The sequence below is a fragment of the Aquarana catesbeiana genome, linkage group LG02, assembly GCF_042186555.1.
Source record: "Aquarana catesbeiana isolate 2022-GZ linkage group LG02, ASM4218655v1, whole genome shotgun sequence".
In the NCBI taxonomy this organism is placed as follows: domain Eukaryota; kingdom Metazoa; phylum Chordata; class Amphibia; order Anura; family Ranidae; genus Aquarana; species Aquarana catesbeiana.
The window spans coordinates 136,358,666-136,383,412 of record NC_133325.1 but is presented as its reverse complement, the minus strand read 5'-3'; the positions used below and the strand labels follow the sequence as shown (position 1 = coordinate 136,383,412).

The 24,747-nt window shown below is 43.2% G+C and overlaps 1 protein-coding gene across 2 annotated transcripts in view; it reads left to right on the top strand.

Annotated features, from left to right (window-relative positions):
* The window catches only part of ATM (ATM serine/threonine kinase), a 283,336-nt gene that overhangs the window by 173,264 nt on the left and 85,325 nt on the right, over positions 1–24,747 (top strand). For both annotated transcript variants that reach the window (XM_073613497.1, XM_073613498.1), the window contains exons 36-40: positions 11,055–11,234; positions 13,541–13,718; positions 16,178–16,265; positions 17,778–17,933; positions 22,064–22,172. In XM_073613497.1, the coding sequence (XP_073469598.1) occupies positions 11,055–11,234; positions 13,541–13,718; positions 16,178–16,265; positions 17,778–17,933; positions 22,064–22,172 (711 nt within the window). The remainder of the gene's footprint in view (positions 1–11,054; positions 11,235–13,540; positions 13,719–16,177; positions 16,266–17,777; positions 17,934–22,063; positions 22,173–24,747) is intronic.

Sequence of the window (24,747 nt, the reverse complement as noted above, 5' to 3'; positions counted from 1 at the left end):
TTTTTTTCAAACGCATTTTTGGGGGAAAAAACACACTTTTTTAAATTTTAATGCACTAAAACACACTATATTGCCCAAATGTTTGATGAAATAAAAAAGATGATCTTAGGCCGAGTACATGGATACCAAACATGACATGCTTTAAAATTGCGCACAAACGTGCAGTGGCGACAAACTAAATACATTTTTAAAAGCCTTTAAAAGCCTTTACAGGTTACCACTTTAGATTTACAGAGGAGGTCTACTGCTAAAATTACTGCCCTCGATCTGACCTTTGCGGTGACACCTCACGTGCATGGTGCAGTTGCTGTTTACATTTGACGCCAGACCGACGCTTGCGTTCATCTTTGTGCGAGAGCAGGGGGGACAGGGGTGCTTTTTTTTTTTTTTTTTTTCTCTTTATTATTTTTTTGATTTTTTTTTATCTTATTTTTAAACTGTTCCTTTCATTTTTATGTTTTTAAATCATTTTTATTTTTATCTCAGGGAATGTAAATATCCCCTATGATAGCAATAGGTAGTGACAGGTACTCTTTTTTGAAAAAATTGGGGTCTATTAGACCCTTGTTCTCTCCTCTGCCCTCAAAGCATCTGACCACACCAAGATCGGTGTGATAAAATGCTTTCCCAATTTCCCAATGGCGCTGTTTACATCCGGCGAAATCTAAGTCATGAAATGCTCGTAGCTTCCGGTTTCCTAGGCCATAGAGATGTTTGGAGCCACTCTGGTCTCTGATCAGCTCTATGGTCAGCTGGCTGAATCACCGGCTGCATTCTCAGGTTCCCTGTTGGGACAGGAGAGCCAGAGAAAAACATGGAAGACAGTGGGGGGGGGGGGGAGGTCATTCCCTCCCACTGCTTGTAAAAGCAGTCTAGAGGCTAATTAGCCACTAGGATTGCTTTTACATGAAAGCCGACCGCTGGCTGAAAAGAATGATACCTAAACCTGCAGGCATCATTCTGGTATAACCACCCAAAGTCCAGCAACATACCAGTACGTTGCTGGTCCTTGTTGGGCATATATTGTAAACTTTTTTTTTTCATGCAGCCTGTGGGCTGAACGAAAAAAAGATATTGATCGGTGAGTATGCCCACCATTAGAATACCTCCCTTCATCCAACCACTTCTAATGATGGGCATACATGCACCATTTATATATGCCGAAGCATGGGGGCATCCTCCCGCAAAAGGCAGGAGCAAATCGCTCCTCCACCCACTGCTGCCCCCACGCTTTGGCATATATGCTGAAGTATGTAACTGTGGTGGTGAAATCACCTCCGACAGCGCTGGAGTCACGGCTTTATATATCGTGGGAGCAAACGCTGTTGCTGTCAAGATAAATAAATCCGCGCTGCAACTGAATGGCATACCTGCTAAGCAAATGATGGTTAACAATAAAACAAAGTAACATTACAGTATAACAGTAAGACTTACCATACCTGCAAAGCAAATACAAAAAAAAACATAGTAAAAAATAAAACATTTAACGCAACCTTTGCCTAAAATATATATATGCCGAAGCATGGGGGCATCCTCCCACAAAAGGCAGGAGCAAATCGCTCCTCCACCCACTGCTGCCCCCACGCTTCAGCATATATGCTGAAGTATGTAACTGTGGTGGTGAAATCACCTCCGACAGCGCTGGAGTCACGGCTTTATATATCGTGGGAGCAAACGTTGTTGCTGTCAAGATAAATAAATCCGCTCTGCAGCTGAATGGCGTACCTGAAAACGAAAAAGTGGTTAACAATAAAAAAAAAAGTATAAAAAAATTGCATACCTATAAAGCAAACATGATAAAAACATAACAATAAAACATTGCAGTATAGAATACAATAAAAAAGAGCAGAACAATAGAGAGAGAACAATAAAACAACAACTATTTTTGGTTTTTTTATTTTATATTTTTGTGGTTTGTTTTTTTTTTTTTTTTACACTTTTTTTTGTAACTTTAACTTTTTTAACTGGTACCAGGTTTGGGTCTCTCAAAATGCGATGGCATCTTGGGAGACCCTGTGAAAGTGTGTCCTAGTCTGTGCAGTGCTGTACCCTACGCTAATACTCCACTAGTGTATGGTAGCGTTCAAAACATTCACCCATGCAAAGACCAGGATTGTCAGGACAAGAGGGACAATAATACCGGGTGTCACGCCTAAATCCGCGCTTGCTACAGACACGACATCTTTTTTGGGGGGCTCGTTGGGTAGGGGTACACGGGAGGACATATTGAAAATGCCTCTCATGCAGACGGCTTACTGCATTTGGTTGGGGAAGGTGAGGTGGAGCACCGTCTGGATACAGAAGGGCTCTGACGATCTCTTCCTGGAATTTAAGGAAGGATCCAGTCCGTCCTGAAGCTCTGTATAGCACATGAGCATTCACCAAAGCCAATTGAAATAAATAAACAGACACTTTTTTGTACCAGCGTCTGGCCTTATGGGCAACTAGGTACGGCGCCAACATCTGGTCGATGAGGTCCACCTCTCCCATATTTTGGTTATATTCGTGGACACAGAGGTTTTTCTCCACAACACCAGTCGCCGTCGGAATTTGGACCGTCGTGTCTGCATGAAGGGAGGTAAGAACGAAAACATTCTTATTGTCCCTCCACTTCATAGCAAGCAAGTTATTACACTTCAAGCAGGCTCTCTCCCCCAGCCTAAGACGGGAATCTACAAGCCGCTGGGGAAAGCCCCAGCGATTAGGTCGCACGGTGCCACATGCTCCAATCTGTTGATCAAAAAGGTGACTAAAAAGTGGCACGCTCGTGTAATAATTGTCCACGTACAAGTGGTACCCCTTTCCGAATAAGGGTGACACCAAGTCCCACACTATCTTGCCAGCGCTTCCTATGTAGTCAGGGCAGTTTGTCGGCTCTACGTGACTATCTTTGCCCTCGTAAACCATAAAACTACATGTATAGCCTGTGGCCCTGTCACAGAGCTTATACATCTTGACCCCGTATCTGGCACGCTTGCTGGGAAGGTACTGTTTGAATGACAAGCTGCCAGAAAATTTAATCAGGGACTCATCAACGCAGACAACTTGATGGGGAGTAAACAAGTCTGCAAAACGTTGGTTGAAGTGGTTTACGAGGGGCCGAATTTTGTAGAGCCGATCGTATCCAGGGTCTCCACGAGGACGACAGAGTTCATTGTCGTTGAAGTGCATGAACCGCAAAATCTGCTCGTATCGTGCCCTAGCCATGGAGGCAGAGAACACGGGCGAATGGTAAATTGGGTCAGTGGACCAATATGACCGCAACTTACTCTTTTTATTCAAACCCATGTTGAGGGAAAGGCCCAGAAAGATCTTAAATTCGGAGACCGTAATTGGTCTCCAATCTCTGGCAAGGGAGGACTGGGGAATAGTGGCGATGTGTTGACCAGCGTACAAATTGCTTTGGTCCACAATAGAGCTATAGAGATCTTCGGTGAAAAACAGCGAAAAAAAATCCAGTGGCGTAAAATCAACTGTTTCCACCTGAATTCCGGGTTGGCCAGTGAATGGGGGAAGTACGGGTGCTGCAGAAGTGGTGGGTTCCCAATTTGGATTGGCGAATGCAGCAGGAAGGGCACTATGGGCTCGACGGGCCTGTCTTTGTCTTCTTGGTGACAGCAGGACACTACTAGTGCTTGCCACCTCACCAGCTTGAACTGCATTTATGGGACTCGCCACGTCACCAAGTGTTACTGCAATGCTGGATGTACTACCAGGGTGTACTAGGCCGCTGGTGCTTGCCAGTTCACCAGAAGGAATAGCGGCACTAGTACTTCTCTGCTCCATACGAGAGCCCTGCGGTTCTTGCACTTCAAGGACAGAAGAAGAAGATTGGGGTCTGGTACGCCTGACCTTAGCAGGGACCACAACTCCGTCGTCAGAGCTATCTGTCATGGAGCCGCTGTACTGTACAGGATCGTATTCTGAGTCTGAATCTGACAGATGAGTGACTTCCTCTTCACTATCTGTCATGCTCAGAAACGTGTAGGCCTCTTCACTAGTGTACCTTCGATTTGCCATTTTGGGCTCTAAATTTAGGGGTACACTAGTGAGACTCACAGGCAAAAAAGCTCCTGACTGTTAGCAACTGTATAAAAACGCTACCAAAAAACTGTTAGCGATCGCAGGGATCAGGCCTGACTCTGCGAACGCTGCAGTTATGTGTGCTTAGTGTTTTGTAAGTGTCAGTGATCGATCGATACTGCACTTGGGTGGGCTGGGCTGGGCCGAGGGGCAAAACGCAGGTGCTAGCAGGTATCTGGGCTGATCCCGCTAACACTGCGTTTATGGGAACCCTAAACTGCTGGGGAGTATAGATCTGATCAGATATTGATCCGTTCAGATACTATAGCACTAAGGGAGGTGTATGCTGCGTGCGTGGGTGTAAGTGGTACTGGCGCTAACCTGACGCTGCCTGGGGCGACGCAGACCTCATCTGATCCTGAAAACGTAACTTGTATCACCGCCGGGCAATTAGGGGGTTAAACCTTTATAAGGTAATAAACGGCGGGTGCCCTAAAACTATTATAAACAACAAACTAACCAACCAGCTTCACCCGTAACACTTATACGATGATCGCTGGTGAAAGGGTTAACTAGGGGGCAATCGGGGTTAAAACCTTTAGTTGATAGTATATGGGGGTCCCTGTCGCTATAGAACACTGACAGCGAACCTATATACTTACCTCCCTAACTAGCGTCACCTTTGTCACTAATACAGCGATCAGAAAAACGATCGCTTAGCGACACTGGCGACGGGGGGTGTTTACGGGGTTAACCTTTATTAGGGGGGGTTAGGGGGGTACCCTGGACCTAAAGGGGGGTACCCCAGACCTAAAGGGGGCTAACCTAACTGCCCTAACACTTATAACTGTCACAAACTGACACCAATGCAAAAAAAAAAAAAAAAAAACTGCTATTGGTGTCAGTGTGACAGGGGGTGATCGGGGGGTGACAAGTGTGCCTGGCGTGTTCTACTGGAAGTGTAGTGTTGGTGTAACTTACTTGATGTCTTCTCTCCTTGGCGCCGGATCGAAAACACCGGCTCGAGGAGGGATGACATCACTGCCTCTGTTTACATTACAGAGGCACAGGAAGGATTTTCATTCGCCGGGAGCGATCGGGAGGGGGTGGCCACAAATGGATGGCCTCCCCCTCACCTCTCATCGCCCGGGAAAAGAGGACGACCGCCTCTGGCACTGGGGGGGGGGGGTCCGATCGGACCCCCCGCCCGCGGGAAGGCAATCACGTACCAGGTACGTGATTTCGCCTGCCCGTGCCATTCTGCTGACGTACATCAGCGTGAGGCGGTCGTCAAGTGGTTATTGTCCTAAAAGAGGAAAAATGTTATACTTGCCTGATGGTAATTTTCCTTTCCTGATGCAAAGCATGACAGCATATACGTATGGGTAGGTTCTTCCCCCTACCCTATTCCAGGACCAGTTACACTATATAAGTAAGTCTTCTCCCTGCAGGCCACATTCTCGTAAATTAGTATCACTGCGAAGCCCTTTCGGGAGGGACCTATATGCTGTCATGTTTTGCATCAGGAAAGGAAAATTACTGTCAGGTAAGTATAAAATTTTCCTCCTCCTGACACAGCATATGGGTATGGGATGTACCAACTCACCAGACAATAAGGGTGGGAAATGCTTGAGTCATGATGAAGGAGCAATCTCTAGAGACCAGATACCATTACCCTCCCTTATCCTGAAACTCGAGGGGGGGAGGTCTCCCCCATCTAGGCGTTCATGTCTGCCCGTACAGCTGGGAGCTTCGTCACAGGAGAGGCTTGAACCTGTGCGGCTTGGCCAGATGAATCCGGCAAGGTGAGGGAAAACAAAAAATCCTGCTTTCAGCAGTAGCATAACCGGCTGTAGCAGTGAGAAAAAAAAGAGAATGTGGCCTGCAGGGAGGAGACTTACTTATATAGTAAGTAACTGGTCCTGGAATAGGGCAGGGTGCAGAGCCTACCCATACATATATGCTGTCATGCTGTGTCAGGAAAGCTATGTAACGGGGAGGACGTGTACAATCCACTGTAGACAATGCACAGCTTTAGTAGAGGAATGGCATGAAAAAAGCAAAATCAGTATACATGTAGGCACAGTCAAATTCATTCATGTGCAGAACACAGTCAAGGTAGCATTTCACAGTAGTAGTCAAGAGAGATTTATCTGCATGGAAAGCATAGGTGCTGCTATACTCAAGTTAATTGTGGCATAAGAAGAGGATGGGAAGAAAAGAAAAACAAATAGGAGGGTAGAAAAAAGGAGAGAGTAGGAAAGTTAGGAGAAAGAAAAGATAAGAGCCCCAGGAATCGATGTGGACCAAATGTTAGCAAATTTTTTAGGGCCATTTCTACTTATGTGCAAGGTCCACTTATCTTGTATACCCCACCCAACAAGTTAAAAAAAATAAATATAATAAATACTGGGCCCTTTGAGAGCTGTGGATCCCATATCATGTGGGAAAATACTCATGTACAGTGCTGGATCACTTCTCACAAGGCCTAGGATACTCAGCACTCTCAGGCTTCTGGAAGGAGGCTCAGTGAGGCCATCCTCACCTACATGAAGCGACCTGAGTTTCTTTACTTTTTTTTTACACTGATGGGGGGAGGGTTCTATAAAATAAGCAATTCTTGCATAAACCTTTTACATAAAACTCACATAAAAGTTTTTAGTTTAACCAGTTCTCGCTCCCCAGCTGCCAGTGCCAGGACCCAGGAAAGCAGTCCCTATACCTGGAGGTAATTCAGGACCTGTGTCACAGGTTTGGGCACTGGATGTGGATCTCCTGGCCTCCATGTTGGTCAACAAACTAGACAGGTTTGCATCCAGCTGCATTGATTCCCAAGTGAAAGCAATGGATGCTCTAGTGGCTCAGTTTAGTCATTACACCTTGATGAAAGACAATCCTGGTGGTCCTTATTGCTCCGTATATGCTCAGGCGGATGTGCCAACCTGGTAAGACTTCTGGTTGACGTCTGAGTTCTAAATTACCAGGCACCATGGAATCAGTGATTACTTCAGTACTCAAAACTAGGAAGTTTATTTCCTGCAAGGTCTCTCGTCAGACCTAAAATACTTACTTAAAGTGGCTTTAAACATTTCATATGAAAAATGAGCAAAACTTGGCCTCAAATAAAGTCTACTTCTCAATCAATAGTACATAGTGTGGATCCTGGTTTCTCTCTTCTTCCTCTGAATCAGCATGAATCTCTTGTGTCCATTGCCTCCACTCACGTTTCAAATTACACTTTGGGTTGCGGAGTGTAATGTCAGATTCCTGTCCCCTGCTTCCTGTAAGCTGAGAAATACTGTAAAGAGGTGCAGCTTATGTACAAGGATTTGCTTTAGCATTGTATATAACAGGCCTGTTCGTTTCAGAGGACTTATGTGAAGGTTTATTACAAATTTAGTGCAAGTCTAGGAGCCTTCACCTCAGGAACTTTTCTGTGGGACAAATTCTCTCTCTCTCTTTCCGCTGGGTATGGACCACTGCCTGAATCTCAGGAATGTCGATGGTCAGATTTCAGGCCTTTCTGTTCAGTTTTAAAGATTGTTTGTGCAGGGGATATCCCATACGGCACCCCCTTCCACTCTGCAGTGCCTCCATTTAATCAGAATCTGATTCTTTCTCTACTAAATAAACCAACATTTGAACCCATTAATGACATCTGATTCTCTGCTTTCACCCACAAGGTGGGTTCCCTTGTACCCATCACCTCTGCCTGGCAAGTGTCTGAGCTGGCAGCCTTCTCTTGCATAGGTATCAGATGGTGTTGAGACACAGGACTTCCTTCTTGCCTAAGGTATTCTGCCTTTCACCTCAACCGGAATATTGTTCTTCTGTCCCTTTTATCAGGCTCAGTTTCAACATAAGGAAATTTCCCTCCATTGTCTGGATGTGGTTTGGGCTATGCAAGTCTATTTCTTAGCCGTTACTTCTTTCAGAAAGACAGGTTTTCTGTTTGTCATTATGAATGGGCACTAGAAGTGCACCTTGGCTTCTTGTTGCACCATTTCTAGGTGGCTTAGACAGACCAATATTCCAGGTTCTGTTCTAAATTATTGGGTTCCCTCGTTTCTGCTAGATTTTGAAGCATCTCTTTGGCTTTTTAGAGCGAGAAAGGGGAAATTGGGACTTTGTATGAGGCACAAGAACAAGTAGGGACAAGTGCCTCCAGCCCTAGTAACTTGAAATAATAAAATGGGTAAAGTTTGAGACTTTATAGGAAGCGTACAACCAAAGCGGGGCAACACAAACCATAATGTCTGGCGAATATGTCATTATTGTTAACTATACATGTAAAAACATAATATGATAGAAACAGATAAAGGTATTAGTATAAAAAAATCATACATAGTAGATAATAATATGATAACAAATTAACATATTAATCCATACTAATGACATAATAAAATACCAACCTCAGTGTGCCATGTCTACACAATATAAAATATAATAGACCATACTAAATAGGTGTATTCTAGAAAACATGATAAATATATTATGTTGGTAACATTTTAGAAAGTATAATCAAGTAGCAGTAGCGTCTATGAAAAATGTTCAACACGTTTCTTGAATGTCTTTCACTCTTCAGGAGCAGATGCACGATAGGTATCTATGAAGATATGTTAAGGGTTAATGGGATCTATCTAAGGGGATACACCTACATGTACTTACAGATCAACTGTGAGTCTGGGTGCAAGCGCGGGGGAGGGGGGGCTGAGGGCCAGCCAGGAAGATCATCAGCCCCCCCGTTAGCTGAGGTGGTATACCCCAGTGCACAAGATTGAAAGGCGGGTGAGAGACACTGATGTAAACCATATCACCCTGGGCCATCTGTGAAAAAGTATATGTAAATAAATGTAATGTAGCCTAGAAATGAAAAAATGGTGACTAGAGGTACTGGGAAGTGTACAACTGCTGGGACAAGAGTTGTACAAGGTAAGAAAGTAATAGAGCTATGCCTAGATGTTTGAAAGTAGTAAAGGGAATACCACTGTGTATTCCAAACATGGGAAACTAATAATCGATGAGTAAAGACCAAACACCAAGAAGGATGTGTGAAAAGATGGAGAAGAAAGAAAGGGAGAGCACAGTAATACCCAGGGCTCCTGTGTAGACTTGTCGGATCCAACTGGCCCATAGTGTCAAAGGGGGAAAAAAAGAGACCATAGGGAGTGTCTGAACCGACTGAAAGGAGTATATATATTCCAATGCAATCAAGGATGACCACCAATGTCACGCCGGCGGCCGGTGGAAGAGAGGCGCCACCAGCTGGGCGGCGTCCGCTCATCAGCTGGCACCAAAAGGACGCCAGATGCGAAACCAAAGCGTCGTTGTACCAACGTCACTGGGAATGACGTAATATGTCCAAGTGCAGGATTTGTGGCATTGATGCGCTGCGGGATGCCCTCCCGAACCCCCCGGTCGCCAGAGCGAAGGGGAGAGGAGAGGTAAGGACCCCTGCCTGGAACGCATCGCAGCGCGCAGAACTGAGAAGAGCCAGCCCAAACCACCCGTAGACAGAACCATAGGATCCAGTCGCCAGGGGTGTATGAATTGTTGAATAAGTAAATTATTGCTCCTCTAATCTATCTTGGATATGACCTCAAAATGTAACACACAATGTGCCTAATAAGCAAAAGTGAAATAACATACCTATACTAATACTGTAAATGGATAACAATGATGTTCAATGTCTAATTAATGTACGATAAGTGTATGCTTCCATCCCTATAGCAGGAAAGGGGAAATTGGGACTTTGTATGAGGCAAAAGAACAAGTAGGGACAAGTGCCTCCATCCCTAGTAACTTGAAATAATAAAATGGGGAAAGTTTGGGACTTTATATGAAGCATACAACCAAAGCGGGGCAACACGAACAATAATGTCTGGCGAATATGTCATTATTGATAACTATACATGTATTGTTCATGTTGCCCCTCTTTGGTTGTATGCTTCATATAAAGTCCCAAACTTTCCCCATTTTATCATTTCTCTTTGGCTTTTTGGCATTGGGCAACTGTATCCCAGATGTGTAAGGCTGCCACCTGGTCTTCTGTTCACATGTTCTCTAAGTCTTAACAAGTGGATGTGTCATCCTCCTCTGATTCTAGCTTGGGGCAAAAGGTTTTTCAGGCAGTTTTTGAGCTGCCAGCTGCCCCCAGTTTCTGTTGTTGGTACTGTTAGCTGTTCTTTGCTGGGTTGCTGATCCCTCAGTTGGACTGGGACTGTTGGATGTCCTAAAGGTTAAAGACTTCTTATGACTCTCAATGGACAAGAAAGAAAATAGTATTTTCTCCTTACCATAAAATCCTTTTCTTCAAGTCCATTGAAGTATACAGGTCCCTCTCCTCTGTGTTTATGATCATGCTCTGCGCTACTTTATTAGAAAACTGAGGTGTGCTGGTAGTAGGAGGGGTTATCCGGTGCAGCTTTTTTTTTACTTATGTCCAAGCCTCCTGTTGTATGATCGGAAAGTTATGTCTCTGGCAGTTCGTGGACGCCAAGAAAAGGATTTTACCTTGAATACAAATTTTTTTAACACAGTTCTTCATTTAGTAACGTAGAGAGATCTCCCAAACTTAACCTGAAAGCAGCAGATGGGGACTTTTCAAGATCCCTGGCATAGTAGCTTCTACTAGTCCACTAAACTGAGATCCTTGGCTCCTAAAATCATTTTAGAGTGCACTTCATTTTTTTCCCCATTATAAAACCAATAAAGCATCTACATAGTAACTATATTTTGTATAAGGCAAGCCCATACATTGATTTTTTTTTTTTTCATTCAACCAGTGGGTTCAATGGGAAAAAAAAGATCCAATTCTCCACATTCAGACATACAAGGTGTATGGGGGAACCCTTCCCGGTGTGGTATTGAACTCTGACAGCAGGGAGCCTTGCCCGCTGTCATCATACAATGATCAGTGTTGCTGGCTATAGTCGGTGGCACTGTATGTTTGGGAAAAATCTTATTGTTGCATTGTTTTTATTACTGGTTTTGTTACATGCTGTGTTCTTTTTTTTTTTTTTTTTTTTTAGTTTCTTGATGTGGAGAATACCCCAATTGGAGACACTGCAATGGATGCACTGGATGACCAGAGTTTATGGATCCCACAAAATGTCAGCCACGAAGACTGGATAAAGAACTTAACTTGTACCCTGTTGGAGTCTGGGGGAGTTAGAAGTGAAGTCCTTTTGTTACTGAAACCAATGTGTGAGGTGAGTTTCTGAGCAATGGAATTGGAAACTGCAGCAGCAAGATTTTAAGCTAACCAATAAAGCCAAGCTAACCAATAAAGAGATCCTAAAGTTAGTTTGCTGTTTTTCTGAGTTTGCATATAGAGTTGATATTTCTTTTAAATTAGTTGATTGGCTGGGGCATGCCTTTTATACTTTTATAAAAACATTGTATAGAAAATGTATATTTTGTCCTGACAAACTAGCTATAATTGACTTTGAGATGGCTCAACAACTCCTAGTGTCCTATCTATGCTACTGCTAGGCCATAGTTTCCATCTTTCTCTATAAAGTGGAAGTTCACCCTAATACTAAAATCCCTAAAGCTACTGACACCCACAATCTAAGACTAACCTATCTAGCCCTGTAAAGAAGAAATTGCTATACATACTTTTTCTGAAGCCGTTCCAGTCCGGTCTCCAGAGGCAGAAGCTCTGCGGAAGAGACAGCCAACAACAGCTGTGAAGTGACGTCACCCATAGCATTCTGTTGTTGGCTGTCTCTCCTGCACATGCCTACACACACAAGCCGCCGCTGACAGCTCAGCATGGGACCTTTCCTTTGTTAGTTCCATTGCCATGGGCATCCCTTGTCTAGAAGACAGAAGCTTTTGCCAAACTTCTTGTCTAGGTTTGACTGCATTTATAACACGCTTTTGCCAAACTTCTGGTCTAGCTTTGACTGCATTTATAACACACCTATAAAAAGAGGTGTGTGATGCTCACTAAGCAGTTTCATTGCATGTGCAAAGTTAACAAAATGTGGAAAACTTACCAAAAAAAAGCAACATGACCTGGATGGCTGTGTTTTCTGGGAATTTCTGGTATTCAGTGTTTGCCTATTTGATTGACATTTTAGGACTACAGGATGCAACTTTTTTTTTTTTTTTTTTTTTTTCAAAAGAGCAAGCTCTTCTGTAAGATGCTTCCAATAAATCAGAACATTTAGATGTCATGTTATAAAAGTGATTTAAGTATTCATCCTTCCCATACACTTATATTAGATTGTAAATGATTATAATCAATTATTTGTTTATGTAGGTTTGAAAGCCTCAGTAATATCAAATTAAACAAAGGCCTGAGATGGTGACTGGGCATTTGGAATATGACCATTCTGCTGCGACATGCATATAGGTTTCTAGACATGTCTTAAAGCACAGCTTCAGACAATACATTTTATTTTGGATAGAGTAGAGAAGAAAGGGTTAGGCTTTTCTTTTTATGAAAATTTTCTTCCTGGGACAACCAGTGTTGCTTTTATGAAGAATGACAGGAAGCTTTTTCAGCCCTCCAACCTAAATGAGGTCAGAGTTTCTACCCATAGAGGACCTCAGTCTTGCAAAGGCAGCAGATTTTTGTTAAAAAGCATCTTTCATTGCTTTGTTTCATAAATGTCATAGGGAAATCTCTAAAACAACTAAACAACTTGTATAGCATGCTGTTATTACCTGACCAAATAGCAAAATTTGAAACAGTACAGTATCAATAGACTTGGCTAAACACAAATCAAACTGGCTTATGGTTAACAATAAACTCACTAGTGTACTACATAATGCTTAAACCAAATTTAACAGCACCTGTGACCTGTGGATAATTATGTTATTCTCTAATAGATCTGTGACACCCAAAAGCAATTATCTGTTTTTTTCTTTCTTTCTCTTCTTGTAAACTACTTTATACTAGCACTCGTTCTCTTCTGTCTGTCTTAGTTGAATCCAAAGGGAAAACGGCCATTCCCTCTCTTTTCTTATAATACTTCTTTAAAAAGTTGGAATATCATGTTTATGTTTGGGGGTTTAACCAAAGCTGGTAATACACTGTTGGTCATTTTTTGCTCAGCCAGTAAGCTGGACAAAAAATAAAAACCAACAGGTTCCTCCTTCCACACAAACACAGTGAGTAAAGGAATCCCTCCCAGAATATTGTATTCTGACAGCTGCACAGTGATCAGCAGCTGTAGCCACTGATCTAGATACATTTTCCAACATTTCTCTGAGCGGAGACTGACAAAGACTGTTCAGATTTCGGCCAGTCCATACTGAACTGGCCAAATTTTTTAACAGTGTATGGCCAGCTTTAGATTTGAAGAATATCTGTTATAGCTGATTGCAATGAGTCCATTGTGTAACAGTACCCCCAAGAAACGGTAATGACCATGTACAAAAATGTAACGAATAGACTAAAATACAAAAGAAAAACATTTTCTATTTGGAATTTTCATTATGCTGTTAATGGTGTTTTCAAGTGTTTCAGGCTTGTTTCTAATATGGAGCCTTTCTGTGTTTACAGGTGAAACCAGACTTTTGTCAGGCTGTGTTGCCTTATTTTATACATAACATTCTGCAGCAAGATTCCGTAAATCTATGGAGAAAGCTTCTCTCCAAGTACATCCAGGGATTTTTCACATCTTGCTGTCGTTCTGTACCATCTTCCAGCAGATCAGCTACTCCAGCAAGTTCAGACTCGGGTAATGCCCTGTAGAAGGAAGTGAAACTTCTTACAATAGGCAAAATGCATAAGGAAGAACTTCTCTCTCTATAGCACTTATCATGTTCCCCAGCTGTTTATCTGCTAAACCAAAAGACCCAGTTTCTAAGCCACATTTAATTCATTAAAATAATAAGAAATAAAGCTTTAGGTGTGCCTCCTGCCAACTCGGGTTCCTCCTACAGTTCAAGATTTACTGGTAGCTTAAAGTGATTGTAAAGGCTACATTTTTTAATATAAAATAACAAACAGGTTTATATTTACCTGCTTTGTGCAATGATATTGCACAGAGCAGCTCCGATCCTCCTCTTCTCATGTCCCCCCTATTGGCACTTTTGGCCTCTCCTCCTCTACTCGGTGTGCCACCATAGGAAGCCACATCCTCTTTTGGCACACCCGCAGGCTCGATCCTGAGCCGTGCTGCCTGTGTCTATTGACACAGACAACGAGGCTCGGCCCCACCCCCGCTCCCTTCTCTCCGCCTGTAAATTACATTAGTGGGAGCACTTAAGTGAAGATAGAGAAAGACATCCACTCTGCCGCTCTCTGGCACAGCACTGGATAGGGATCAGGCTCAGGTAAGTATTTAGGGGTGACTGGTGGGGGGGAAGCAAAACATGAAAGGTTTTTTACCTGAATGCAGGCCATGCATTATGGGGAAAAAAAAAAAAACTTTAGCCTTTACAGCCACTTTAACTGACTTATACCAAAACCAATGTGTGGCTCTGGAGATATTAGCTTTTGTATGCACCTGGGATGGAGACCAATGTGAATGCTAAACTGTTTTATTTACAGTAAAGCCATGGAATATGCTAATGGTGCATACAATCATTAATTAAGGGGGTTGTAAACCCTCTTTTTTTTTTTTTTTTAAATAACAAACATGTCCTACTTGCCTCCGCTGTGCAGTTTGTTTTGCAAGCCGATCCTCGACTTCTGGGCCCCCCTGGCGTCGGTGGTAGCTCCTCCTTGCATCGAGTGTCCACGTTGGAGAATGCTCTCCTAAGGTGGACACCCGTGCGACCATGCTCCCGAGTCCTGCATCTGTGTACACTCAGAATGCAGGACTCAGCCCTGCATTAATTTCCAGCACTTTTTGTATAAATTTAAAATAGAAAGTGAAATAAAAATTGATTTCTACAGGATAAGTGACTTAATAGGCAATATCTCGGGCATGAGTTCCTATTTCTATAGAAATGGTTTTACTGTTCATGGATTCACTTTTTTCACATTGTGGTGAATACTGCAAAAGCCTAGAGAAATTCTGCTGTCACAGAAAAAATGAAGCTTTATGGTGATGGTGGGCCTTACTTTTATGGAATTCCAGGCACAACCTAACCTTAAAAATACTTTTCTCTTTGATATTTAAAGGGCAACTCGACTTTAATGAAAAAAAATTATAAAATAATATATTTTTTTTATACTGTATACAATTGCTATACAATCCATAATTTTATGTAATAATTACATTTTAATAAAAACTACCTTTCATTTTCAAACTGCAGCCGCTGTAATTTTCCATAAATCCATTGCAGTATGGCAACCTTGAGGTATTCGATACATAATTGGTGTACAGAACGCTCCCAAAAATGTTTTTTCTAGTTTGTGTGAAGGACTCTGCACAAAGATACGGGTTTTAGGCATCCTCTACAAAGAAAATGCCATATTTGGTGGGGTACTCTCTAAAGGTTAATCGATTCTAAAGACACTGCAGCTTTTCTCATCATAACACTGAAATTGCATCAGCTGTTTGTAATGAATTAGTCCCTTCCATTCAGAATTGGTCTAAGAAAATGAGCTATTCCTTTAGAGCAGAAATAGGTCTTTATAACAATGTTTGTTGAAATCCTGGCAACATACATTGATCACCCAGAGGGAATTGTTGTTTTGTTTTTGCAACAAAAGTGGAGTTAATGTACATGTAATGAACATTTTAACAATAATGCCATGTGACCGCAACAGCACCGATCAGCTCTCTTCCTGCATGGGCAAAGGAAAGGAACATACTGCAAAAAATCCTGATATTCATGTCACTGCCTGCCTCTTAATTAGTAAGGCTAGATACACACGTTCAGTTTTTTTTTCATTTACCCCAGTGGGGCTGAACGAATAAAAAACTGAGAGGTTGATAGACTAACTACGTGATTGGCTGGGAGCGTTGATCGGATGCTGGTTTTACTGAGACCATATGTACTCAGCTTAAGTAAGGTGTGGAAATTGCATGACCACGATGTAGAGGCTTTAAAAAAAAAAAGTACAATATTTTTACAAAAGGGGCCTACAGATTGTTGTTTAAATTGATCCATTTACTTCTCCTATGACTGAACTGGTTAATATGGGTTTACATACACTTTAAATTGAATGCTCCTATTTAAGTTCATTAGAAGTAATAGTTAGAGACAGAACAAAACTTAAACAGTGTTTTCTTATTTAATATAGAATCTGAAGGTCTGGCTCCTGGAACAGTGGACATCACCTCCCGAAGGACAATGCTTAGTGTTGTGGAATATTTGAGAAAGCAGAGACGGTATAGTAATTCTCTATTGGTGCCAAACATGTCGATTTTTTTAATGGGTTTTAAAACCTGTGATACTGAGCTTTGCAGTTAGCCAGCAACCTGAATGGTACCTCAGTGCTTCAGCTGCCCTTTCCCTTACAACTATTTGGAAAGGATTTTTCCATCCAAAATTTTATGCTGGAAAGTTGGGCCTTTGATTTCACGCCTGCAATTGTAAGGCAGAAAGGACAGAAAGTGTGGAAAATTAAAGGGGATAAGATTAATTTTTCTACCATCACCTTCAGCTTTTCTCAAACTGGAAGTCTGTAGGTGCTTCCATTTTCTGCTTCTCGCTAATGTCATTTCAGGGGTTTTCCCTGTGTCATAGAGTACATATAATCGCATGATCGGGAACTGGCATCATAAGTGTACACCATAACTGTTAGTGACAGACAGGTTTTTAGAAATAACAGTTGTGCAGCTAGTAGCTGTGAAAGAAATTATGTAGATAGAAGTATCCTCAGCATGAGGCATCATGCAGGGAATGTTAAGATTGTGAACATGAAGGGGTTAATGAAAAATATATATGTATATACTTTTTAAAAAATGTAATAACGAAAGCCTTAATAAAAGTGGTAAAATAAAAATCAGGCTAAAAACGTATCAGCCTTAAAACTTAAAATTGACCCAAAACCATGTTTTCCCCTTTAATATAGGACAGGATAGGAAAAAAATATATTAATTAATTGGGCAAAAGGTGAAATTACAGTACAAGTAAAACTCGAGGTAAAACTTTTTTTTTTGTAGCTAGAGTAAGGGAGGGTTATAAACCCTGTAATGTTTCATTTTTCCATCTGTGTCCCATTGGGGAGATTTTCTTTCTCTTCCTGTCCCATAGCTAAAACAGGAAGTAAGAGAAAATTCCCTGCATTAAGTTAAAAAAAAAAAACAAAATTACAGCTTTCTGTCCTCCCTAAATACTTACCTGAATCCTCAGTCAATCTCTTCTCTCCTCTCTTCCTCTTCACACAGGGACTCGGGCCGTAGCAAGGGCCGTGGGCTCCTGCTGCTGTCAAGCAAATGCTGTGAGAAAGAATTGGGGGCAGGGCCAAGCCACACTATGTGTGTCTATGAAGCACGGCTCCATAGGCACACATGGCTAGGGAGAGAGCATGCATTTGTACCCTCATAGCATGCAGCTTGCTGTGGGGGCACACGGAAAAGAGGACGGGCCAAAACCGTTGACGGAGCACCCCAGAAGAGGAGGTTTAGTGCCGCTCTATGCAATACCATTGCACAGAGCAGGTAAGTGTAACATGTTTATTATTTAAAAAAAAAAAAAACTTTAGCAACACTTTAAGACAAAGCACAACACAAAATATAAACAGAATGAATCTCTTACTAATATGCAACCACTAAAATTAAATCCATTTGGTACAAGTTTCACATTATTGTTGCTCTTTGTACTGTGTTATTGGGATGCCTGCTTGTCTGATGATATGTTTTTGGTATCAGTGAGAGTTTTCTCTTCTCTTACTGCAGACAGGGTGAGGGAACAGCTTTTGATGACAATTTCTGGTTGGATCTTAATTACCTTGAGGTGGCTATGGCAGTACAGTCCTGCTCCGCCCACTTTACAGCTTTGCTGTATGCTGAAATCTACACCGACAAGATCAAGCTGGATGCTGAGCAAAGAAGGTGAGTGCTTTTATATACTGTAGTTACATAGTCTGGTTGAAAAACAACACAAGTCAATCTAGTTCAACCAATAAAACGGTCAAAAAAAAAAAATGACAATCCTATAGCCACAGTTGATCCAGGGGAAGGAAAAAAAAACCCAATAAAGCATGACGCAATTAGCTCCGACAGGGGAAAAAATTTCCCCAAGAGGCAATCGGATATTCCCTGGATCAACTTTACCTATACTGTAATTGTTAGTATCCAGTTATGTTATGTACATTTAGGAAAGAATCCAGGCCTTTTTTTAAAGCAATCTACTGAGCTGGACAGAACCACCTCTGGAGGGAGTCTATTCCACATTATCACAACCCTTACTGTGAAGAAGCCTTTTCGTATTTGGAGATTAAATCTCCTTTCCTTCAGACGTAAAGAGTGCCCCCTTGTCCACTGTGATGACCTTAAAGTGAATAACTCAACACCAAGTTCACTATATGGACCACTTATGTATTTACACATGTTGATTATATCCCCGCTTAATCTCCTCTTCTGAATACATTCAGTTCCTCTAATCTTTCCTCATAGCTGAGCTCTCCAGGCTTCCTATCAATTTGGTTGCCCTTCTCTGCACTTTCTCCAGTTCCCCAATATCCTTTTTGTGAACTGGTGCCCAAAACTGAACTGCATATTCCAGATGAGGTCTTACTAATGATTTGTACAGGAGCAAAATTATATCTCTCGCTCTTTCTCCCTCTCTCCCTCTCTCCCCCTCTCTCTTCCCCCCTCCTTCTCTCTCCCCCCTCTCTCTCTCTCTCTCTCTCTCTCTCTCTCTCTCTCTCGATTTCTCTCCCCTCTCTCTCCCTCCCCTCTCTCTCCCACCTCTCTCTCTCCCCCTCTCTCTCGCCCTTTCTCTCGCTCTCGCCCTCGCTCTCGCCCTCTCTCTTGCTCTCGCCCTCGCTCTCGCCCTCTCTCTTGCTCTCGCCCTCTCTCTCGCTCTCGCCCTCTCTCTCGCTCTCGCTCTCGCCCTCTCTCTCGCTCTCGCCCTCTCTCTCTCTAGTCCCCTCTCTCCCCTCTCTCTCCCTCCCCTTTTTCTTTTCCCTCCTCCTCTCTCCCCCCCTCTCTATCTCTCTCCTCCCCCCTCTCTCTCCTCTCCCCTCTCTCTCGCCCGCCCTCTCTCTCGCCCTCTCTCTCTCTCGCCCTCTCTCTCGCCCTCTCTCTCGCCCTCTCTCTCTCTCGCCCGCCCTCTCTCTCGCCCGCCCTCTCTCTCGCCCGCCCTCTCTCTCGCCCGCCCTCTCTCTCGCCCCGCCCTCTCTCTCGCCCGCCCTCTCTCTCCCCCGCCCTCTCTCTCCCCCGCCCTCTCTCTCCCCCCGCCCTCTCTCTCGCCCGCCCTCTCTCTCGCCCGTCCTCTCTCTTTCCTCCCGTCCTCTCTCTTTCCCCCTCCCCCTCCTCTCTCTCTTTCCCCCTCTCTCTCTCCCCCCCTCTCATGCTCCCTCCCCCTCTCTCTCTGAGGGTGAGTCTCTGTAAAGAATTTTTAAGTCCACAGTTTTTCATGTCCCTCTCAGTCTGTGACAGACTGTCACATATTGGGCACCTATTTTCACCATTGGCTCATCTGCTCCCAGTGGGATTTGGAGTTTCCCCTTCTCTCCTATAGAATTGATGAGAGCGCAGAGTCTCTGGAAGTGAGTGTCCCTCACTGATGAGTATTTGGGGCACTGTAGCAGAAAGTGGTCCTCATCCTCTGGGACCCCCTGGTCACATTGCTGACACAGTCTACTCTCTCTTGGCTTATATGTCTGTCTGTGCCCTCCTAATTCAATTTCCAAGCTTTGGGCACTCAGTCTGTACAGGGTCTGTCTGTCTTTGGGGTCTTGTAGCACCTCCAGGTATGAGTCCAGTTTGTAGTCTCTCTGCAGTGACTGGTAAACAGTTTGTTTCTTGGAGTTTGTTATTGAACTTCTCCATTCTCCAACATATTTTTCTTTGGAACCATTCATTATGTTTTTTATTTGAGATTTTGTCAGGCCGAATTGTTTGGGGTAGACAAGGCACTGATGAGCTGTTGCTGCCCACACGGCTTGGAGTGGTCCTTATTGGTCAGTAGGGCCTTATGGTGGTATGAGTTGGGACTGCTATTTTGTAGGTGGTCCCAGTATGATGCCCCCCTTTTCTGTACAGTGAGAAGTAAGGGAAATCTGCCCAGCTCGGACCAAGAAGAACTGTTGGAGGTGCTCCGATGGACTTGGAGGAGGTTCTTGCAGAATTCCAATTGAAATATTTCTGGTGGGCTGGAGTCCCATTTGGATTGGTCTTGGAAGGTGACAGGGCCCTAAACTTCACTGCCATAAAGAAGGATTGGGGTGATAATGCTATCAAAGTTTCTAAGCCAGACACTTACTGGTGGTTTTAGGTGGTACAGTTGTCTTCCGATGGCATAGAAGGCTCTGCATGCTTTTGTCTTTTAGTGCCTCTATGACTGGCTTGAAAATTACTGATTTGTTCATTTCTATTTCTATGTATGTGTAGTTGTTGGTTTCATCAAGCATGCTGTTGTTTAATGTAAAGGAAGGCCTCTTTATTTGTTTTGTGTTCTTTCTTTGGAAGATCATGATTTTTGTTTTGCTTGAGTAAATAGGTAGTGCCCATTTGGCACTGTATTTCTCTAGCACTTCCAGACTGTCTTGTAGGCCTTTCTCTGTTGGTGACAGAAGTAGGAGGGCATCCACATACAGAAGGAACTTCACCTCAATGTCATGTAGAGTCAGTCCTGGTGCTGGGGAGGCTTCTAGAGCTGCAGCCAGTTCATTGATATAGATCTCTCCCTCTCCCTCTCCCTCTCCCTCTCCCCCCCTCTCTCTCTCTCTCTCTCTCTCTCTCTCTCTCTCTCTCTCTCTCTCTCTCTCTCTCTCTCTCTCTCTCTCTCTCTCTCTCTCCCTCTCTCTCTCAAAAAGTAAGGGTCCCAGCACTGAACCTTGGGGTAAACTAACGATAACCTTAGACCATTCAGTGTATGAATCATTAAGCACTACTCTCTGTATTTTGTCTTTTAGTCAGTTTTCTATTAATTTACAAACTGATCTTTCCAAGCCTGTAGACTTTACCTTACACATTAGCCGTGTGTGGGGAACCGTGTCAAACGCTTTTGCAAAATTCAAGTATACCACATCCACAGGCACTGCAAGGTCCAAGGTTTTACTTTACCTCCTCATAAAAAGAAACCAGATTTGTCTGACAACGTCTGTCTTTCATGAATCCATGTTGCCTTTTGCTTAAAATATTTTTTTCTTATTTATGTGATCTTTTATTAAAATCTCCAGTATCTTCCCAACTATAGAAGTTAAACTAACAGGTCTATAGTTACTTGGTAAAGACTTTAATCCCTTTTTAGATTTGGGCACCACATTGGCCTTACCCCAATCCAGTGGTACTGTTGCAGTCATCACGAGTCCCTAAAAATTACAACCAGTGGCTTTGAAATGACAGAGCTCAATTCTTTTAAGCGGAGTTCCACCCAAATGTGGAAGCTCTACTTATCTGCTTCCTCCTCCCCTCCGGTGCGACATTTGGCACATTTCAAGGGGGAAGGGGATACCTGTCACAAACAGGTATCCGCACCCACTTCCATGTAAGGGCGCTGCAGCGATCTACGTCATTTGCGGCCTCTCTTCCTTCACCCCGCTGCCTTCTGGTGCACACAGGTCTCAGAAGACAGAGGGGCCATTCAGAAAGCGCAGTAGGAAACAGGCTGTGAAGCTGCAAGGCTTCACTTCTTGTTTCCCTTAGTAAGGATGCCACGCCTGCACCCGAAGCTGATGGATGGGTCGGCTTCGGGGTGCCGACATTGCAGGCTCCCTGTACAAGTAAGTGTCCTTATATTAAAAGTCAGCAGCTACAGTATTTGTAGCTGCTGACTTTTATTTTTTTTCTCCCCCAGGCTGGAACTCTGCTTTAAGGATCCATGGGTGTATGCCATCTGGTCCAGGTGCTTTATCCACCTTTATTCTGTCTAAATATTTCTGGACCATATAAGTTTTTTTTTTTTTTTATGGGCCTTGAAACAAATGTCTTCATGATGTTGTTAAAATAAAGTAACTGTCCGATTTTTCCAATCTGATATCAATACTTTATTTTGGGGTGTTTTATTCTGTCAGGGGTGCTTCCAGTGCTCGGAAGTCTCTGAGGTTTGAAGAAGAGAGTCAAACTCTGACCATTGCCAGCATGAGTGAGAAAAGCAAAGAGGAGACTGGGATCAGTTTGCAGGTATGTACAAAATATGAAGATATGATTGCTTATTACTTTTGCAATTGAAAACTATTTTGGTACAAATTTCTTATTAACCACTTAAAGACCAGCCTCGTTTTGGAATTTAGGTGTTTTACATGTTTAAAACAGGTTTTTTTGCTAGAAAATTACTTAGAACCCCCAAACATTATATATTGTTTTTTTTCTAACACCCTAGAGAATAAAATGGCGGTCATTGCAATACTTTTTTTCACACCGTATTTGCGCAGCGGTCTTACAAGCGCACTTTTTTGGGAAAATAATCACTTTTTTGAATAAAAAAATAAGACAACAGTAAAGTTAGCCCAATTCTTTTTAATATTGTTAAAGATAATGTTACACCGAGTAAATTGATACCCAACATGTCACTCTTCAAAATTGCGCCCGCTCGTGGAATGGCGTCAAACTTTTACTCTCAAAAATCTCCATAGGCGACGTTTAAAAAATTCTACAGGTTGCATGTTTTGCGTTACAGAGGAGGTCTAGGGCTAGTATTATTGCTCTTGCTCTAATGATCACGGCGATACCTCATATGTGTGGTTTGACCACCGTTTTCATATGCGGGCGCTACTCACGTATGCGTTGACTTCTGCCCGCTAGCTCGTCAGAACGGGGCGTTTTAAAAATTTTTTATTTTTTTATTATTTATTTGATTTGATTTTATTTATTTTTACACTGTTTTTTTTTAAAAAAATATTTGGGTCACTTTTATTCCTATTACAAGGAATGTAAATATTCCTTGTAATAGAAAAAAGCATGACAGGTCCTTTTAAATATGAGATCTGGGGTCAAAAAGTCCTCAGATCTCATATTTGGAATATTTGAATTTAAATGCAATAAAAAAAAAAAGAAAATGTCATTTGAAAAAATGTGGCTTTAAGACGTATGGGCAGAAGTGACGTTTTGACGTCGCGTCCGCCCTGCAGTGTCATGGAGACGGGTGGGGGCCATTTTCCCCTCACTCATCTCCATGCACAGCTAGGGAACGTGCACGATCGCCCCTGCTGCTGCCGATGGCTCCGGTAAGCTGCGGAGGACACTGGATCACGGCGGGGGGGCCCTCTCTCGCCACCAATAAAAGTGATCTCGCGGTGAATCCGCCGCAGAGACCACTTTTATCTTGTAGCCGGCCGAAAACGGGGATACCGGGGTTATGGCAGCTAGCTGTTGCCATAACAACGATATCCGTCCTCAAAAAAGGGACGTACATCGGTGTGCGATGGTCGGCAAGTGGTTAAAAGCAAGTTGCCTAACCCTTTCTTGACCAGAGGTCATTTAGCCTAAATGGCCAAACCAAATTAAGCAGCCCCAAAATGCATTGGTTAATGTGACTATAAATAACTAATTTTCATATTTAATTATGTGTGTATATATATACAGTATCTCACAAAAGTGAGTACACCCCTCACATTTTTGTAAATATTTTATTATATCTTTTCATGTGACAGCACTAAAGAAATGACACTTTACAATGTAAAGTAGTGAGTGTACAGCTTGTATATAGCAGTGTAAATTTGCTGTCCCTTCAAAATAACTCAACACACAGCCATTAAAGGGGTTGTAAAGGTAATTTTTTTTTTTATTTAAAATAACAAACATATCATACTTACCTTCACTGTGCAGCTCGTTCTGCACAGAGTGGCCCCGAACCTGGTCTTCTGGGGTCCCTCGGCGGCTGTTTCAGCTCCTCCCCGCAAGCATTTACCACCTTAATGCGAGCTCCCTCGCATGGTGGTGAGTGCTTGCGGGCGCGCTCCCGTGATACAGCCGGCGGCTATAGCCGCTCGCTGTATCACTCGGCCCCGCCCCCCGGCGCGCCGCGTCATCGGATGTGATTGACAGCAGCGCGAGCCAATGGCTGCGCTGCTTTCAATCCATCCACTGCAGCCAATCAGCGACCAGGCTGAGCTGCAATGAGGACGAGCAGCGAAGATTCGAGGCGTCAGGTAAGTAAAACGGAGGGGCTGGGGGCGGCGGTACTGTCAAAAGTTTTTTCACCTTAATGCATAGAATGCATTAAGGTGAAAAAATTTTTATCTTTACAACCCCTTTAATGTTGAAACCGCTGGCAACAAAAGTGAGTACACCTCTAAGTGAAAATTTCCAATTTGGGCCGAATTAGCCATTTTCCCTCCCCAGTGTCATGTGACTCGTTAGTGTTACAAGGTCACAGGTGTGAATGGGGAGCAGGTGTGTTAAATTTGGAGTTTTCGCTCTCACTCTGTCATACTGGTCACTGGAAGTTTAACATGGCACCTCATGGCAAATTAACTCTCTGAGGATCTGAAAAAAAGAATTGTTGCTCTACATAAAGATGGCCTAGGCTATAAGAAGATTGCTAAGACCCTGAAACTGAGCTGCAGCACGGTGGCCAAGACCGTACAGCAGTTTAACAGGACAGGTTCCACTCAGAACAGGCCTGCTCCGCGTCATATCCAGAGGTTGTCTTTGAAAAATAGAAGTAAGAGTGCTGCCAGCATTGCTGCAGAGGTTAAAGGGGTGGGGGGTCAGCTTGTCAGTGCTCAAACCATACGCTACACACAGCATTAAATTG